The sequence below is a fragment of the Heloderma suspectum genome, chromosome 8 (genome assembly GCF_057233095.1).
Source record: "Heloderma suspectum isolate Gila_16-S chromosome 8, 16-S_ref, whole genome shotgun sequence".
Lineage (NCBI taxonomy): Eukaryota > Metazoa > Chordata > Lepidosauria > Squamata > Helodermatidae > Heloderma > Heloderma suspectum.
In genome coordinates this window covers 2463681-2482736 of record NC_139465.1, presented here as the reverse complement: position 1 = coordinate 2482736, position 19056 = coordinate 2463681, and the positions used below count along the sequence as shown (strand labels likewise).

Here is a 19056-nt window from a genome sequence, read left to right as displayed (position 1 = left end):
CAGTGTTGAATTGGGGCCCATCCCTGCTGTATCAACACAGCTCGGTTCACCAGGATCCTGCACCCTGTCTTGGCACGGCTGCTTCCAGGCGCCAGGCAGGCTTGCTGTGTGTGCTGCTGAAAGCAGAGAGCCGGCACCAGCACCTCCCTCTGGCTGGCCTCCCTTCTGCAACCTCAGCAGGACAAACGGGCCTCTGGCTTGCTGGGCATAGGCTTTGTTGCAGTGGCTGAGCCACCCCAGTAGTCGCATCCCTGGGAGGCGCTTGCTGCGGGAATGGGCGGGGCAGCCCTCTTCGTGCCCCCCATTCCAAAGGTCCCAAATGCCATCCCGGCACAGAGGCACCTGTCTCCTGGGAGGGAGGAGAGCAGGCAGTGCGGCCACCTGGCCCTCGCAGCACAAAGGAACGCTTGGTGCCCATCCCCGTGGGTTTGGCATTCGTCACTTGGGAGGGCCCCCGCTTAGCTAATGTGCAGTGCTAATTAGAAGCACTCCAACCAAATGTTTATCCAGGGAGGGAATCCATCTTCTCTAGGAAGCATGGGGCAGCGATATCCCTTCCTCTTCCTGACACATTTTCTCTGGAACCTGCTCTTCTGGGAGTGGAATGTAACACAGTCCTTTGCAGTCGTCACTCTGATGAGTGGAATTCCCTTCAGGCATACCTTGGAATTCAAACAGGGAAAACAAGGAAGCTCACAGAATGCTTCCTATGGCCTTCTCCAGCCTGATGCCTTCCAGGTGTCTTGGATCAACTCCAGTCATCCCCAGCCAGCATTGCCCTTCTCCTCTCAAGGAGGAAGAAAGAGAACAAGCAAATTTATTAAGTGTAACAAGGGGGACCTCAAGCAAAACATTGCATGGTGGAGTTCAGGTGTCCTACCTCCCGGCATTACCCTTTCCAAGGATACTCCATTTTATTTTCTATCTCCCCTAGTTTTCCACGCCCCCCGCCAAAAAAAACATGTCCAGCATGCTGGGGCCAGTGAGCAGGCTTGGGCCACATTGGCCTGTGTTTGAGGGGTTTTCCCCTGTAATTGTTTTTGGGGAGTATTTCTGCAAGGCCTACAGAGAATTGTGTGAGTGAGTGTGTGTGTGTGCGTGCGTGCGTGCATGAGAGAAAGAGAGAGAGTGAGAGCGAGAATATATGTACGTATATATACATGTATGTATATGTATGTATATAGGAGGATGTCCCAGGCCTTTTTGGAATGTTGGAGGGGAATATTCCAAGGCAGTTGAGCTCCATTAGGGAAAAGAGGCATATCAGAGTAAGGCCAGAGAGAAGAAGAGAAGATGGAAAGAAGAGACTCTTCCATTGTTTGCAGAGTCAGGATTTATTGTTAATCATTATGAACATGTGAGAAGTCTTATTGATTAATAAGATAAAATGTCTGTTCACCATTCTGTTCTTCAGTAATGGTAAGTTCTTTGGCAACCACAGCCTCTCCCAGAGGTCTGAAGCAGAATTACTATATGAAGCTCTTTGCTAGGGCTTGACAACAATACATTAAGGATTTGTTAAATAGAAATAAACTGTGTGTGTGAGTGTGAACATTACCCAAGAACGCAGCTTGATGCGCTAGGACAGAAGAAACAGGGTCAGCGTCAAGAGTCAGCATGGCCAGGCAGCTGCCGAGGGCCCACACCCCAGCAGGGGCCCCCTGGCAAGGGCCCCCTGGCAAGAGCCCCCTGGACTTGCTACTCCTCTTCACCATCACAAGCTGCGCGTTCACCTCCCTCTCGCTCTGGCCCAGGCGACGGTGGTGATAAGATGGAAGAGCAGCAGATGCCACGGCCTGCTTGCTCTCTGGCTCTGGGCCTGTCAAGCAGGTAAGCAAGGAGGAGGAGGAGGAGCAAGAGTGGCTGCTGACAAGGATGGTGAGAGGGTAGGCTCACTGAGGGAGGGGCCTGTTGCAGGGGCCTTACCCAAGGGCCTTCATAGACCTGGCGCTGGCACAGTGAGAGGCAGGTGAATGAGCAGCTTGCAGTGGTGAAGAGGAGGAGCAACTCCAGGGGGCTCTCGTCAGTGGGTCCCTGCTGAGGTGTGGGCCCTTGGCAGGTGTCCAAGCATGCCTACCCTCGACACTGCCCCTGAGAAGAAAGCTGCCCTTGTGGCAATTCATGGCTCTTGGATGGTGTCTCCACTTTTGTCAAAATCCCACATGGGAAAGGAGCCCATTTCTGTCCAGGGCCTGCCCCCCCCTTCCTCCCCCCCCTCTGTGGACCCACTGCTGGGTTGCCTGCTTTGGTCCATGCAGATTGAAACGCTTAAACCTGTGTTCTTGTCTTGGGGTGTGCAGATGCTGACAAAGCTGAAGGATGAAGATGAGTTGCTGAGGGACCAATCAGCTGCGGATCTGGATAACCTGAGGAACACAGACTGGGTACAGAGCGGTGCTGGGGTGGGGAGATGTCGTTGGAATGAACAGCATGTGGCTGTAGGCCAGTCCCAGTGCGCTGACTTTGCTGACAGCTTCAAGGCCAGTGGTCCTGCTGGACAAGGCAGCTGAGCCCACCCCTAGTGAGAGCAGTGGTGTTGAACCTCTTTCAGCCTGAGGGCTGAATTCAGTTTTTGAGAAGCTCTTGGGGCAGCATTCCAGTGGTGGGTGGGCCAAAACTATGGAAAACCCCAACCTCCAGCTATTTTTGTTGTTCAGTCATTCAGTCGTGTCCGACTCTTCATGACCCCATGGACCACAGCACGCCAGGCTCTCCTGTCCTGTGCTCTCCTGGAGCGTGCTCAAGTTCATATTCATTGCATCGGTGATGCTATCTAGCCACCTCATCCTCTGCCGCCTCCTTCTCTTTTTGCCTTCCATCTTTCCGAGCATCAGAGTCTTTTCCAGTGACTTTTCTCTTCACATTAGGTGGCCAAAATATTTGAGCTTCCGCTTCAGTATCTGTCCTTCCAATGAGCACTCAGGGTTGATTTCCTTTAGGATGGACTGATTTGACCTCCTTGCAGTCCAGGGGACTCGTAAGAGTCTTCTCCAGCACCACAGTTCGAAAGCATCGATTCTTCGGCGCTCAGCCTTCCTTATAGTCCAGCTCTCACAGCCATACATTACTACTGGGAAAACCATAGCTTTGATTAGACGGACCTTTGTCGGCAAGGTGATGTCCCTGCTTCTTACTATGCTGTCTAGGTTTGCCATAGCTTTCCTCCCAAGGAGCAAGCGTCTTTTAATTTCATGGCTACAGTCACCATCTGCGGTGATCTTGGAGCCCGAGAAAGTAAAATCTGTCACTGCTTCCATTTCTTCCCCTTCTATATGCCAGGAAGTGATGGGGCCAGATGCCATGATCTCAGTTTTTTTAATGCTTTCAGCTATTATTATTTTATTCATTATTATATTAAGTAATGTATTAATTACAGTGTTAATTATTGTGTTAATTATTATTGTGTTATTTATTATTTATTATTTACAGTTATGCATCACTTTCCACTACAAAAACCAGTCTCAAAGCAACTTACACACACAATAAGAAATCCATGATTAATATAACAGGAAGAAGAAAAAAAGAAAAGGAAACCTAAAGTCATTATAAGTCATAATCAGTACAATAATACAAATAAAATTGCCAGCAACTAAGCTTTAGGAGAGGCATTTCAACCTCTTAGATTGGGGAAAAATTGCACAAAAACTGGGAAACCACCAAACCATTTGTGGTGAGGGGGAAAGGTGGTGGGGCCAGGGAAGGGGTGTGGCCATCTGGAGGGGCAGAGTGTGAATCCAGGAGGGCCACATTTGGCCTGTGGGTTTGAGGTTCAACACCTCTGGCTTATAGGAAGGCCAGAATGAGGGAAGACTGGGAGAAGAGACTTTCAGTTCATATACGTGTGTGTGTGTGTGTGTGTGTGTGTGTGTTGAGGCGGGGATCAAAATGACCCTAAGGTGGGCCCAGAGATGGATCACAGAGAATCTGCCCTGTCTCCATCTTGGAACAAGTTTGGACAAAGCCTGGGTGAGGCCTCCATCCCTCTGGGGGGTCTCTCGTCAACGTTGCTCTGTGCCTTGCAGGCTCGGCTTTGGGTCCAGCTGATGAGGGAACTCCGCAACGGAGTCAAGCTGAAGAAAGTCCAGGAGAAGCAGTTCAACCCCCTGCCCACGGAGTACCAGCTGACACCCTTCGAGATGCTGATGCAGGACATCCGGGCCCGCAACTTTAAGCTCCGCAAGGTCATGGTGAGCGAAGGGGGCCTCTGGCTTTTTTTTTTTTTTTAATCACTGCAGCTACAGGACTCATCGTCCCCGTTCTCTTTCTCATTATTCCCCTTCCAACTGCTGCTGCTCCATTGCTTGTGCTCAGGAATCAGTTCAGCGGCACACCCTCCGCGGAACATCCAAAGCCACTTTCCTCCCACCAGCATTTTGCAGAAGAGAACAGGGACATGCCCGTTCCCCGTTCCCATGCCACAGGTTACGGTTAAGAGGCTGGCTCCCTTCCCTACGGCATATTGCTGAAGATGCTGTTCCACCTTCTCTATACAACATTCCAGCCTTCCCCAACCTGGCACTCTCCCAACGTGTGGGGCTACAACTCCCATCATCCCCATGCTGACTGAAAATAATGGGAATTGTAGTCCAACACCTCTAGAGAGTGACAGATTGACTCTGCAATGGCCAAAACGGTCTTTGTTCTTTTTGGCTAAAGGTATTTTGGAAAAATGTAATTGTGCCCTCCTACTCTATGTTTCATCAAGAGTTCGAAATATATCTCCGTAACTGCTGTGCGCACGCACTGAAGTGGCAGGCTGCGCACTGCATGGTGTCTTCAAGTTCACATGTGTTCACTGACAAGGAGACGCTGTAGAAACGAGGTGCACGCCCGTGCCCCATTCCGAGATTTAACTTCCAGAGATCCCCCCTGCACTCTGCCCTGCCCTCCTGGGGAGGGAGCTGAAAGCTGAAGGGCAACTCACCCTAAAAACAACTTAGAGGGCTCCTGCACGTGGAGCTTTTATCCTGAGATCGAGATGGCTCCCTCACCGAAGTTTGCAGGCTCTTTACATGACACGGTGACCCTCCAGGGTGTCTCCTGCACTAAATGCCCTTTGTTCCATTTTTAAATAAATCGCAGATAATGAGCTATCAAATTACTCTTGTGTTCCATGAGTGAAAAGAGGTTCCATGAGTGAAAAGAGGAAAAACGCAAGAAGAGGAGCGAGATCAATGAAAGATACTGAAGACTCAGATTTGGGGAGAAGGAGGGGGGAGGGGAGGGGGGAAAGGAAGCAGGTGGAAAAGGGAGTTGTGATCCTGCATTTAAAGCAGAAGCAGACAAAGCCCTGTTTTAAATGCAGGATTTTAGGCTGGTGTAGAGATGCCCTAAGGAATTCACAAAGGCAAAACAATAACAATAAAAAATAGGGACAGGGACTTGGAGGGGCCAGGAAATCGGGCTCCGGACCTGGTAAAGGGGAGCAGCTGGGAGGGGTGAGATACCACTAATCCTTCCTTTTGGGGCGTCCATCAGGTGGACGGTGACATTCCTCCCAGGGTGAAGAAGGATGCTCATGAGCTCATACTGGATTTCATAAGATCCCGTCCGCCCCTAAGACAGGTAAAAATGTTTCCGTTTGCCACAAAGCCTCGGGGGTGGGGAGGTGGCTTTAGGAGTCAGGGGAATGGATGTCATGGGCTCAGGAGGCTCCCGAGTCACGGGGCTGGCGGTGGGCTGGCACTCTGCTGCAGCTGGCGGTGGCTTGTCAAGGCCACCCCCTGCTCTGCTTCCAAGATCCTGCTAACCGGACACACTAGGGACTGAACCTGGGACCTTCTGCATGCTAAGCATGCGCTCTGCCATTGAGCCATGGCTCCTCCCCTTCGACGCATGGAACTAGTCGTGTGGTCCCTGGGTCTTGGCCATTCCCTCTCCCTTTTTTATGGGGTCAACACATATTAGTCCCTGTTAATTAGGAAGATGATGATTAACTATAGAGCTCAGCCTTCCCTGCCTGCTTTCCTCCAGATGTCTTGTACTACAAATCCCATCAACCCCAGCCAGCATGGCCAATGGTCAGGAATGTAGCTCAGTGGTAGAGCCCCTGCTTTGCATGCACAACATCCCAGGTTCAATCCCCAGCAGCATCTCCAGGTAGGGCTGGAAAAGTTCCTGCCTGAAACCCTGGAGAGCTGCTGCCAGTCATTGACCCAGTTCGCATGTAACACCGGCAAGTCGTGGGCTAATTAATTTTTGTGAACCACCCAGACAGCTTCAGCTATGGGGCATTCTAGAAATATAGTATAATAAAATATACTTAATTAACCCACAATTTGCCATGGCAGATGCTGAGCGCATTCTGCAGCCATTTTGAATATTCAGCCCCTGATCGAGTTAGTTAGAGATTGCCGCATGATGTACGAACCTGGACGGTATTGGTTAATCATGGATTAAACAACCCATGGTTAACCTACAATTCGTAGTTAGGTTAACTGGGTTGTTCAACCCATGGTTAACCTATAGCGTCTGCGTTCAGACATCACATAGCAATGCCTGAATATTCAGCAATGCTGCAGAACATGCCTGGCACACACCACAGCAAATCGTGGGTTACTTAACCCATGATTTGCCCCCATTACACGCAAACAGTCCCAGTGTCTACTGGGCTAGATGGACCAAGGGTCTGACTCAGTGTAAGGCAGCTTCCTGTGTTCCTATGACGGGAGCCATAGTCTAAATGATCCGGAGGGCTCCAGGTTAGGGAAGGCTGATACAGCCGTTCTGGATGTGACAGCCCGGTCACCCATCCTCACGGCAGGCTTCAGAGCGGAGGTTGCGCCCCATGCCTCAGAAACACAGGACGCTCCATGAGAAGATTTTGGAGGAGATCAAGCAGGAACGGAAGCTTCGGCCTGTACAGCTGCGGTACCAGAATCAGAAAGGTGAGTCTGCAGTCACGAGAAGGTTAAGGGGGAAGCCCTTCAAGCTAGCAAACTCCATGTCAGGAGCGCCCTAGCGGCCTCTTTCAGTCCACTCCAATAGCCAACACAAGACACAGACGAAAGGATTCTTTTCAAGGCTTTAATCCTTTTACAACTTAATGACTCTTTCAGATGCTATCACCAGTGACTAAGCAATGAACAGCAGAGTGGCCTATGCTCCGGGTGGGCAGTTGATCCCCGTTTGAAGGAGAGTCACTTGAAGACCCTGAACTTATGGGCTAGGGAGAGATCCTCCCTCTTTCCCTTGGGTCCACAGGAGGCGGCCATTGCTTGCGTGCCAAACAGGCACTATGCCTCCTTTCCGCGCCTTCCATCACTTGTCACTCCGTGTCTCCGTCGAGCATCTAGCAAGTCCCCCTCCCTCACTCTCTCACTGCCTGGGTCACTATCTATCTCAGGAACGCCGGCAGGAGGAATCTCTGCCAGCTGCCGTGCCTGTGAGGGATGAGCTGGCTCCTCTCCCATGGATTGCTGCTCCTCCTCAGAATCAGAACTGCTGTGGGGTTCCATCGGCTCAGTCTCCACCCTGACACTCCAGGCCCATCAGCAGGGGCGTGGGCAGGCACTTAAAACAATCAGGGTCCAGGCCCATGGGATATAAATCTGCACAAAGTCTGCATATGCTAATTTATATGTATATATGCACATTTAGAAATGTTTAATTAGCTATTTATGTGTTAGATTTATATTCTGCCTTTCCTCCAAGAAGACCAAGGTGGCGTACATGATCCTCCTCCTCTTCCTCCTCCATTTTATCCTCACAACAGCCCTGTGAGGTAGATTAGGATGAGAGCTAGTGACTGGCCCAAAGTCACCCAGTGAGCTTTATGGCCACATGGAGACTAGAACCAGGTCTCCCCCATCCCAGTCCAAGGCTCTAGCCAGACACCACACTGGCTTTCCATAATTACTTGGAATGATTTAAATTTCACAGGAGGCAATGGCAGCCAATTAATTTCCCATCCATATCATCCCCCCCCAAATTATATTCTTCAGTTAATTTGCACCCTGACCTAAATCATCCCAAAGGTTTTTGTCTAAGCTTCACTGCCATGCAGGGGGGATGTCTGGGGAGGGGTGTGTGACAGCATGTGGGAAGGGGAGAGTTAACCCTTCCCTCCCCAGCTGCAATCCCCCTTGAAAATTCCCCCCTGCATGGCAGTGAAGCTGAGGGGGAAACTCCTTTGATTAGTACCCATGGGCACTGAGTTCTGAGGAGGGGTCCTGGGCCCCTGGGAAATAGATTTAGGGGCCCAGGCCTAGCGACGTCCCTCACATTAGTACAGGGGGTGATTCGATCCATATCCTCCTGGAATTAAGTGGAAACTAGGAGGGGCAAAGGTTAGGAGCTGAGATACTGGGTTCAAGGGGAAGCTCCAAAATCACCACTCACCTAGCCATCTCAAGGTATTCTGAAAGCCCAGAGCAACTGAGGGGTTCCCCTTCCCTGGACCCCACTAACTTTAGAGACTGCTGGTGGAGAGATTTAGAGTGGCTCGGAACTCTCTCCAAGGGAAGGGAGTGCAAAAATGTTTTGCGCCCAGCATATCCCAAATGTTGTTTTACAAAGAGGGAAATCATGTCGGTCAGAGCTTTCCACATGCCCCGCTCTCTGCGGAGAGAAGGTCTGAGAAGATGGTTTGCTCCCGTCCAACCCTCCCTGTGCTCTCCTCCGGTTGCGTCTCCTCCTCTTCCAGGATTTGGCTCCCTGCCCTGCATTCTGAACGCCTGCTCCAGCGATGTGAAATCGACCTCCTGCATCAATCTCTCCGTCTCGGACCCCAGCGCCCCACCCCAGCGCCAGAGGCCGAGGGTCTTGCTGAAAGCTCCCACACTGGCAGAGATGGAGGAAATGTTCACTTCCGAGGTAAGAATTCGGCCCGGCCTTTTGCAGGGGTGTTGCCAGGCACTCACAAGAATTGGACTCCAATCTTCTCATTGGCATCAATGGAAGTATTTTTCCTAAGTTTAATTGCCGTTGGAGGGGAGATTTTGGGGGGGGGGGCACAGGGAGGGGAAGCCTAACCCCCCCCCCCCAACTGTGATCCTTCTGGAAATCGCCCCTGCTTGGCTGCTAAGCTTAGGGGAAAAAACCCACACCTCCCATTGGAAAGATCTTTTTCTCATCTTAATTGCCATGTACGGAGGTTTGCGGGGGGGGGGGGTTGTCTTGCTACATGTAGGAAGGATACGGTTAACCCTCCCCAGCTGCAGCCCCCCTTGAAATTTGCCCCCTGCAAGGCAATTAAGATGAGAAAAACAGTCTTCCATTGGCACCAATGGACACTTGGGGGGCTGTGAGAAATAGATTCGAGGATTGGGACCCCATGGGCCCAGGCCTGCCAGTGCTCCTGGCCTTTTGGTCACTGGGGGAAGAGGGATACTTTGACCTCCTGGAACTTGTACTGGGCTCCCAGGTGATGCTGTGCAGCCTTGCTCCCCTGTGGGCCACCCTCGCCTTCTCTCCCCACTCCCCACCCCCGCCAACATCGCTTGAGCAATTTTCTGCTGCTCACAGTTGCTGCCGCCGCCACGTCCTCATTCCCAGCCACCACGTTACTGCTCATTCCCGTGGAGCCCAGGGATCTCTCTCACGAGGACAGCGATGCAGCGTTTGTTGCTCTCTCCAGACTGTTGCCTTGCGCTCAGAAGCAGTGCCAGAGTGGAGCCAGGCTCACGGGGCTGAGGTGCCAGGACTTTGATTAGCAGGGATGGTCAAGCACTCTGCCACCCCCTCCAGACTTCCCTGTTCCCTCTGAGCTTGGCTGCAGCCCTCAGAGCTGTCATGCAAAGGATGCTGGCTTGGTCTTGAATGGGTAACAAAAACCCCTTAACTTTACAACAGGCATATATAGAATACACCCAGAGAGATGGATCAATACAGCAACCTGCATGTTTGGATTCTTGTTGGGGGTGTGGCTGTGGGGACTGTCACGAAGAGCGCCTGCACTTCAAAATCTGTCATGACACCACTGCGCAGAAGCCGCGCCCCCAAGCGTGGCTTCTTACATGTCTGCACACATGTTCATTCTCCTTTTGTCTCCCTTTTTGGCAGGAGGAAGACTCTCCCATCTCAGAGGCTGTGCAGGAACCCGGCCCGCTGATGCCCCTGAAGCGCGACCGCTCCTTCTCTGAGCAAGACCTGGCCCAGCTTCAGAGTGAAAGCGACAGCAGCCAGCCTGGCCTGGAGTACTCGGGACCCAGCAGGTCTGAACTGAGACCCCGCTCAGGTACCACGAGCCCTGCATGGACCAGCATGGAAAACACGGGCAAGTGTACCTCCTCTCCGCCCCTGCCACCAACCCCCTCTGTCACTGAACTCCCCACACACACAGCAGCAGGGGTGGCGCTGTTTGGGGCCCCACCATTTGCAGGCCCCTTCTCCCAGGGTGGCCTTGTCCTCCATCCCACGGATCTAAAACTCTCTGCAAACTGCTATGGAGAGTGGAGCAAAACTGGGGTTCTTTCCCCCTCCGATGGTAGTACTTCTGCCCTGGCATTGTACCGCTGGTGTCTTGTCCCCGCTGCACCAGGCCCATTACAGCTTGACATGAAAGAACTGCTGGAAACATCTGTCACTAGAGCCCTGTTTCACCTGGAATGCTTGTGAGGATCAGTGAAGGAAGTCTTGGGACCAGGGCAATAACTGCTCCTGTCTGCCTGCACAGAAGTAATGGCCTTTTTCAAAGGCAGCAGCCTCCCTTATACAATGCAAAGGACTTTTGGAATAGCTGCTGCTTTTCGGCTTGCCATACAGCCAGAGCAAGAACCAGCAGGGCTGGTGGAATGCCCACTGGCGTGGCTGTGCAAAAGCTGTGCAGAAGCAAAGCATGTCAGTTCTGAGTGCTTAAGTTGTAACTAGCGAACGGACCAGTTTTGCACGGGTCAGACTAATAGCCCCTCGTTTGATACAGCAAAGCCTTCAAGCAGACCGGCCCAGCTGCCATAGCTGGAAACATGGTGCCTCCCTGGCTGAGTGAAGCCATGCCTGCTGGCACCCCTAGGCGCAGCCCCTGCCATGATGCAGCCCCCCAGCCCCCCGAGGGAAGGGGTTGTCCCACTCCATTCCCCTGGGGGGGCCGCCTCACAGTAGGGGTGAGGGGGAAGACTTATAACTCTGTCTCTCGGCCTGCTAGTCTGGCTTCAAATTGCATCAACTGCGAGGTGATCTACTGGTTAGGGGGCCTTGCCCCTCGTGACTGAACAGGTTCCTGCAGGCTTCAGGCACATGGACACATTCCAGTTAATTACAATGTACGTGTTTAAAAAACAAAGTAACCCTGATGTGCACACCCCTGGGGGCTTCATAGTATGCATGCCAGGATCCAGCTGTCTTGGTTTCACAGTCCTGGTGCTATGGCATGGACAGACAGACAGACAGACGTCCTCCCTTTGTAGATTGCATTGCTTTTCCTCCATCTGGCTTCCAGCCAGCCAAACCTGCTTAGTTTCAGCAGTAAAACTGCATCATTTGGAATAAGCGATTCTCTTTTGAAAAGCAGCTGCCTGTGCTGGGGCGTGTGTGTCCCTCCTGAATGCGTGTGCCCCCCGCCATGATGTCATGGTGAGCCCCTGCATTCCAGCCACAGAAGAGCAGCCAGGCTCTGGTCTGTCCCCTGACCAGGCACCTCCTGTTTCTGGTTGCCTTGTATCTTGGGGTCCAGCAGCTCTGAATGAAGACCCTGCTCGGGCACCATGAACCCGGCACTGACCAGCCTGGCATGCCTGGGCAAGTGTGTGTCTGTGCTGCTGTCCCAATACTGACTCTTGTGTGTTCATGTTCTGTCTTTCTCTAGGTTCAGTTCCAGCCAGCTACCAACGGGTCCCCTACGGAGCCAGTCCTTTCCCCCCTAAACATAGCCTCCTTGGCTCTGTGGATGAGAAGCCGGAGGTGGGTTCCGGTCCTGCCCCAGATCCCAATTTGAAATATTTGTGGCTGGTAAGTGTCTGGTATGAACCAAATGGGAGTAGAGCGTGGTGGTGCAGCTCAGACCCAATCTCTCAGCCACCTTGGATATTGGCCCCATTCTGTTTCCTAGTCCTAGTCTGGTGTGACCTGAGTGTGAAATGAGCTGTGCTGTTGTAACCAGGAAGCAAAGTTGCATGCTGGCAGGGATAGCCTTGGCACTGTGCGTGCGCTGTGCGTGTGGACTTTTGTGTGACATGGCATCTCTCCTCTTCAAGGAGCGTAGTGTGCAGTAGCCACCTGGATATTACCTGTCCTTTCTTTCCATATCCCAGAAGAAATGTGTAGGGCTCCCCTTGTCCCCATTTCTTGGCTTTTGAAGCTGAATCTTGTAACTCCTCCTTTGAGTGTCTTGAGTATTGGTTGGGGGGGGGGGGGTGCATGTGCCTTTGCAGTGGCTGGGTGTGGGATTCCTGCTATCAAGACGTGGCCTTTCCTCTTCCAGTGACTGACCGAGCATCAAAGTGTGCAGAAGTGTTGGACACTTTTCCTTTATGGAATCTGGGCACCTCCCCACTTCCATGGCCCCTCTTTGGACCTGCACATGTTTGGGGGCTTCCCCTGCCTGCTGCTGTAACCCCAGGGCCGAATCTTTCCTGGGCTCAGTTTAAGGACGGACTCCATGCGCCCCCAGGTCCTAGTCCAGGGGTGGGCAGCTTGTGGCCCTTAGCTCCCATCATGCCCCAACACTGGCTGTGCTGGCTGGGGTGGGTGGGAGGTGTAGTCCAGCAACAGCTCTAGTTACAGATCCGTCTCCAGGCAAAAAGACCTCAAAGAGCAGGGCTAGGAAAGGCCCCTCTCTGCCTGAGGTGCTAGGGAGCTGCAGCTGGTCGGAACAGGATGGGCCAGGGGGACAAGGCTGCCCTGGTCTGCGGCCGCTTCCTGCATCCCATGCATGAACATGGGGGGGCAGGGGCTGCTGCGCTCACGTCCCGCTTGTGGGTCCTGGTCGACAGCTGGCGGGCCACTGTGTAAACAGCATGCTGGACTAGGTGGACCCTGGGCCTGATCCAACCTCAGGGCTCTTCTGATGTCATGTTCTTTGACTCTCTACGCATGGCAGCTCCAGGCTTTTGAGGGCCCTTGGGCCGGGCCCCCTCCCTCAGTGAGTCGACCTCCTCACCGCCACGGTCGCCAGCCACTCCAGCTCCTCCTCCTCGGGCTCCCGCTTGCTTGCTTGCTTGCCAGACCGAGAGGTGGTGAGCGAGTCGGCAGCGGCATCCGCTGCTCCTCCTCACCACCACCCTCCCCCGGCTCGGCCGGAGCAAGAGGCAGGGGAAGAAGGCTGCGGTGGCGGCGGAGGAGGAGCGAGTCCAGGAGGCTCTTGCCAGGGGGCCCCTGCTGGGGTGGGGGGTCTCGGCAGGTGCCTGGCCATGCCGACTCCTGACGCTGGCCCTGTTCTTTGCCCTGCAGCAGGAGTTCAGCCACCCAGTGGAGAGTCTGGCGCTCACCGTGGAGGAGATGATCAACGTGCGCCAAGTGCTGGTGAAAGCAGAGATGGAGAAGTTCCTGCAGAGCAAGGAGCTGTACAGCAGCCTGAAGAAGGGGAAGGTGAGTCCTGGAGGATGCCGGGGGCCTGCTGGGGCTCGTGTTGAGCCAGAGCCAGAGCCAGCTGGGTGCTCAAGGTCTCTTTCCCCACTTCTTAGATCTGCTGCTGCTGCAGAACCAAGTTTGCCCTCTTTTCCTGGCCTCCGACCTGCCTCTTCTGCAAGAGGTGAGCGAGTTCTGGGGGGTCTGGGGTCCAGGCCAGGAGTGGCATTAATGGATGGATGTCAGCAAGGCTCCTTACTGGTTTATGTGTATTTCCCCATCGGCTTTCTTCCTTTGCCTTTAGGTCTGTCTGTGGCTCCTGCAGCTTGAAGGTAAGAGACTTCCCCTTGACTCTGCCCACCATGAATAACACCCCGTGGCACAAGTGCAGAGGAAGGTCGCACCAGCCCACTAGTGGCTCAGCCACCAGTCCCACCCCTTGGGGCTGCGACTTCTCAAGATCTTCTGCAGTGAACTCCCACAGGGCATTACACAGGGGGTCCCTCTCATGCTATGACCATAACGTCCACTGCTCCCCACCTTGTCCTCTTTTTCTCTCTCATGTCCCACCAGATCAAGATGCCTTCCAAGAAACTTGCCCATATCCCTGTCTATGCCCTGGGCTTTGAGACCCTGCCAGGCTCACTGGGTGCCAAGGCACCCCCATTCCGGAGGAGGGAGGCTTTTCAGTGAGTAGTGCACTCCTTCACTCTCTACACCAGGCATTCCAGCCTTTTAGAACAGGGGGAAACTGTGCCAAAGTTGGGAAACCACCAGTCAGTAGCTGGGGGAAAGGAGTGGGGCCAGGGGAAGAGGGGGTGGCCATCCAGGTTTGGCTGCTGTGTGGTTGCTCTGTTAATTCCTGGTATGTACTAAACACACACAGCACAGCACTCGTACTGTCCCCCTTCTCTGCCCTGTCATCCAAGACCGCCGTTCGCAGCCTCTGCTCTGTTGTTGTTGACATTTAGGGAAAGGGACATCACCAGCCCTGGTCTGTGGCCTGAGCCAGGACCACGTGATGCAGCAGCAGCACTAGCAGCTACAGGCTTTCTCCCATGGGACTCTGTGTAGTCACACTCCTGCACCACAAAAGCCTGGAATATTGCACTTGCTTTCTTTTAAAGCTTCTGGTCCTTACAGCAATGAGCTTCTTTGCAGAGAATAGAGATAATGGAGGACTCCGATACGGGGACAAGGAGGGGGGAAAGGAAGTGTGCGTAAAGGGAGTCAGTTGTGATCCTGCATTTAAAATGGAAGCGGAAAGCCCCATTTTTATTGCAGGATTTTAGACTGGTGTAGAGATGCCCTAAGTGTGGTGGCCTTGAACCAATGCATAAATGGCATTGCTGTTGCATCCGATGATAGGAGGGGCGAAGCTGAATGGTACAGCCCCTGCTTTGCATGCAGAAAGTCCTGGGTTCAGTCCCCAGCAGCACCTCCAGGTAGGGCTGGGAAAGACCCCTGCTTGAGACCCTGGAGAGCCTTTGCTGCCAGGCAGCATCAACAGTACTGAGCTAGATGGACCAAGGGTCTGACTCTGCATCCAGCAGCTTCCTGGGTTCCTACTGAGCAACTGAAAGGGTGTCAGGCTTGGCTGTCTCTTGGGCTGAGGAGGGCATTTACGACAGAGCCTCCCTCCCTCCCAGCTCCCTGCAGGGCACATGCTGGCGCAGCGTGGAGGAGGAGTTCCCGTACATCTACGCACACGGCTCTGTGCTCAAGGACGTTTGCAGCGACTGCTCCGGCTTCGTCACGGACGTCATCAGCTCCAGCCGCAAGAGCATGGACATCCTGAACAGGACGCCATGCCGGAGCCGCAAGACCCAGTCCCTCTACGTCCCGTCCAGCTAGAAGAGCCGTCTCCTAGCGCGGCATGCCCTCTGCCACTGGCCTCCCCTCTGACCCAACCCCCTGCGCCTGACCTTCCTTTCATGGGCCTCTGTATTTTAAGCACCAGGCCGGGAGGAGGCCGTTGACTCTCTTTCTCAGGCAACGGAGGCACTGCCTTTGTCTGGACTCCCACAGGGCCATTGCCTCCTGGCTTTCTTGCTTACTTGCATCTGCTCAGATGCCCAGTGCGCCCCCCCGCCACGCCTTTCATGAATGCCTCCTGCCTGCGTGTGTACATATATACATACCTATAGACTCTCTATATTTATATTTGTGGATTGGCTGCTCTGGCTCATGGGAACGCCCCTGCCTGGAAAACTCTGCTGAAGGAAACCCTTGGCTGTTCCTTCTCCTCTCCCCCTGCCCCACCCAATCTTCTTTGGATTGTAAGCAGGCAAAAGGTCAGGTAAGATAATCCCAGAACACTTGGGAGAATCCACCCATTTTTGTTGCAGCAATGAAACCTGGAAGGCAAGGCCATGCAGTGGCCCCACCCTAGATGACAAGCTTGTCCCCTGTGTGGGTTTTGACCTCCCAGAAATGCTAGCAAGAGAGGCTCTGTCACTGTGGTCCCTCTCCTCGCTGAGAGGTCTGAAAGGGGGTGTCCTATGTTTTGGGCACTTTCCAGTCTTCTGGAGAGCAAGCCCACCTTGCAGCTACCTGCCCAGTGCCTGCCAGGGTCTTGAGCGGTTGCCCTCTTTCTCCTTGCTGTTCCTCTTTCTTTTTTTTCTCCCCACTGTGTCCTGATTATCTGCCTACTCCATGTAGCAGGACGGGCTTTTAAAATCCATTCAGACCATCACAGTCTGTCCTCTGATTTTTGTTTTTTTAAGGCTGTGCTGTTAGGGGACAGGCTTTCTTCTTCTCCTTCCTCTATAAGAAACATATTTTACATGTACAACAACCCCCTAATTTTGTAAGCGTTTGAACAAGGAATAAATAACTCCCGTCTGTTGGGTCTTGTGTGGCATGAGCAGCAGGCTGTTTGGGGAGTGGTGGGCAGGCCGTGGGCCACCAGGGCAACACTTGGGATCTGCTTGCCATGCCTGGGAATGGCCCAGGCCTGGCAGCTGTGTGTGGCAGGACCTTGTCCTCCAGCTGGCAATGGCCACCTTCTGATCAGAGCTCTTGCTCCCCACGGGCTGCACAGGGGCGCAGTCTATCCACAACTGAAATTTGGGAGCAGAGACCTTGCCCAAGGTCACTCCTCTGTGAGGACAGAATGAGCTCTGGGCGATACCAGGCAGTGCCAGGCTGAGGTCAGGCCACCACATGTCTTGCTGTTCCCTCTCAGGGTGTTTGGGGAGGAGCTGTTGAGGGCAGGGCTGCTTAAGAACCCTCCAGCCACTTTTCCTGTGGTCCCAGCCGCTGCTGCAGCAGGCGCAGGGAGGCGTGCCTTGCCCTGCCCTGCCCTGCCCTGCCCTGCCCTGCCCTGCCCTGCCCTGCCCTGCCCTGCCCTGCCCGTCTGCCTCCCTTGCTGTTTTCAGACCCCAGACCCCACCTCCTCAAAGTGCCCAGAAACAGAAGAGGCAATGTCCAAGTTAAACTTTGCCATGGCCCAAAACACCAAACTAGCACATTTAGACCATTGGAGCTGGAGGGGGAAAGTGGATCAACTGAGGTGGGTGGAAGAGGGCCTTATTCTTCCTGCTGCTTTGTTCTTATCCTGGTCCTGCCGTATTCAGGTAGACCAGCTCTGCTTTTTTTCGTATCTCTGTCTGCCTCTGATTAGCCCCTATTTCCTCCAGAGATGACAAGCCCGGCTTTGCATGTCCAGGAGGGCAAGAGACCAGGCTGCAACAGGCTAAGTGTCACTCCAGAAATGGTAGCCCAGTCTTCTACCAATGGACCATTTAGTCCTCCGTTTGCAGCACACGCACACAGAGTCCTGGAGCACTTTCAGGATGTAGTTTACGATGGCGCAATCTTTCGTGGACTAGAGGCCTGTTGCACCGGTTGAAGTGGTCCCCTAGTCCAGGAAAGCATTTGCCATAGTGCAGCCTTCCCCAACCTGGCGCCCTCCAGATGCTTTGGACTTCAACTCCATGCAGCCCCAGCCAACATGGCCAATGAGCAGGAATGCTGGGAGTTGTAGTCTAAAATACCTGGAGGGCAAAGCTGCCATAATAAATTAAGCATGGAAGATGATACAGGACTCCTGCTGCTGCACCCCCCGGTGCTGCCTGTTCTCTCCAGGGGACAAATGGCATTCAGCAGTGCCACTCGGGTTTTGCCAGGAGCCTCCATTCTTGCACGTCGCCTCAACCACAGCTGCTTTGCCGAGGAGGAGACCCACCCGGCCTCCACTTCGACACAGAACTCCTTCCCTGCCTCCCAACAGCCGAGCTAGTACTGAATCGCATGAGCTCCTGCCAAGTCTGCAGCCAGCCTCAGAGCCGCTCGCTTCTCTCCTTGCCTTGGGGGGTGGTGGGGACGAGCAGCTCCCTGATGTGCCACTGGCCTTGTGCGTGGGGGCCACCGGGCTCAGCATTTTGTATGCTGTGGTGCTCCCAAGCGGCACACGTCTGGCCTAGTGCTGCGGGTGCGTCCTAGTGGCAGTGCAGGCTACACCTGCGGGCGCACGGCTGGGCACACCAGTAACTGGCTGGCTGATCAATCAGTGGCTGCGTGCAGAGCAAGTGGGGAGCCCCTGCTCAGGCGCCAAGGCTGGAGACGGGAGCGGGGAGGGAGAGCAGCGGGGAGGACCCCAGGGGCAGAAGAGGGGGCCAGGATTCTGCAGGCCTGCGCTCACGCCAGCTGTTCTTCAGCCGCTGAAGAGTGGGAGAGCGATCCGACCGGAGCAAGCGCAGGCTCTTCCTCGTGGCTGTGGCTGCACCTCTGCTGCTGCTTGTGCCAGCCTGTGTGCTTGGTGTTCCGCCTTGGCTGCGTCACGCTGCTGTTCCTGGGCCCTCACCATGACTTACTGGCACTGCTCGTGGCTCCTGCAATAATTCATAGCCCTCCATGGGGGGGGGGGAGGGAATTCCCCCTTGCTCTTGTGTGTCTTGCCTGCACTTGGCCTCCCCCCAGCCAATGTTTTATATGCAGCCTGTACTGTAAAGACCTGTAAATAAAACTGAAAGTGAACCTGATCTTGTGGTCTTGCTCTGTCTCTAATAAATACATGTTTTATGCGACAAGGAATTACCCTTTGAAGGACTGCGCAGAGCGTAGTGGCAGCTGTCGGGGACAGCTGAATGGAGGTAGGCTGTGATTGTCAGGGGGGGTTGGGAGTTGGTTTTGATGGGGACGGCACAGGCCTTTTTGAGGCTGATGGGAAAGCATCCTAATATTGACAGGTGGACTTGGGGGGCTTGTCAGGGTTGGTGTCAAGAGTCAGCATGGTTGGGCAGCTGCTGAGGGCCCACCCCGCAGCAGGGGCCCACTGGCAAGAGTGCCCTGGAGCTGCTCCTCCACTTCCCCATTGCACCCTGCTTGCTCCCCCGCCTCTCGCTCTGGTCCAGACAAGGGTGGTGGTGAGCAGCAGCAGATGCCCCGGCCTCCTTGCTCCCTGGCGTCCTGCCAAGCAAGCAAGCGCTAACAGTGCTGAGCACGATGAGCAATGAATAGCGCCCGGTGACAATGGCACTAAGGCTGAGGGAGTCTCGCCCAAGGGGCCACAAAGGAACTGGAGCTGGCGCCACTTCCAGATGAGACTGTCACGGTGCCGCTGCCCTGCCCCATTAGCAGAATTTTAAAGGGCACGGGGAGGGTCCAGAC

General features: G+C 54.0%; 1 protein-coding gene across 4 annotated transcripts in view; it reads left to right on the top strand.

The window, feature by feature from the left end:
* SPIRE2 (spire type actin nucleation factor 2) overlaps positions 1–18427 on the top strand; it is a 52891-nt gene extending 34464 nt beyond the window's left edge. For 2 of the 4 annotated variants that reach the window (XM_084812668.1, XM_084812665.1), the window contains 12 exons: positions 2301–2384; positions 4023–4187; positions 5479–5565; positions 6764–6887; positions 8645–8814; positions 10003–10216; positions 11744–11886; positions 13327–13464; positions 13560–13627; positions 13748–13775; positions 14017–14132; positions 15093–18427. In XM_084812668.1, the coding sequence (XP_084668794.1) occupies positions 2301–2384; positions 4023–4187; positions 5479–5565; positions 6764–6887; positions 8645–8814; positions 10003–10216; positions 11744–11886; positions 13327–13464; positions 13560–13627; positions 13748–13775; positions 14017–14132; positions 15093–15297 (1542 nt within the window). In that variant the 3' untranslated portion in view covers positions 15298–18427. The remainder of the gene's footprint in view (positions 1–2300; positions 2385–4022; positions 4188–5478; positions 5566–6763; positions 6888–8644; positions 8815–10002; positions 10217–11743; positions 11887–13326; positions 13465–13559; positions 13628–13747; positions 13776–14016; positions 14133–15092) is intronic. The other 2 variants (XM_084812667.1, XM_084812666.1) reach the window with 2 other exon arrangements.
* The last annotated feature ends 629 nt before the right edge of the window (positions 18428–19056 follow it).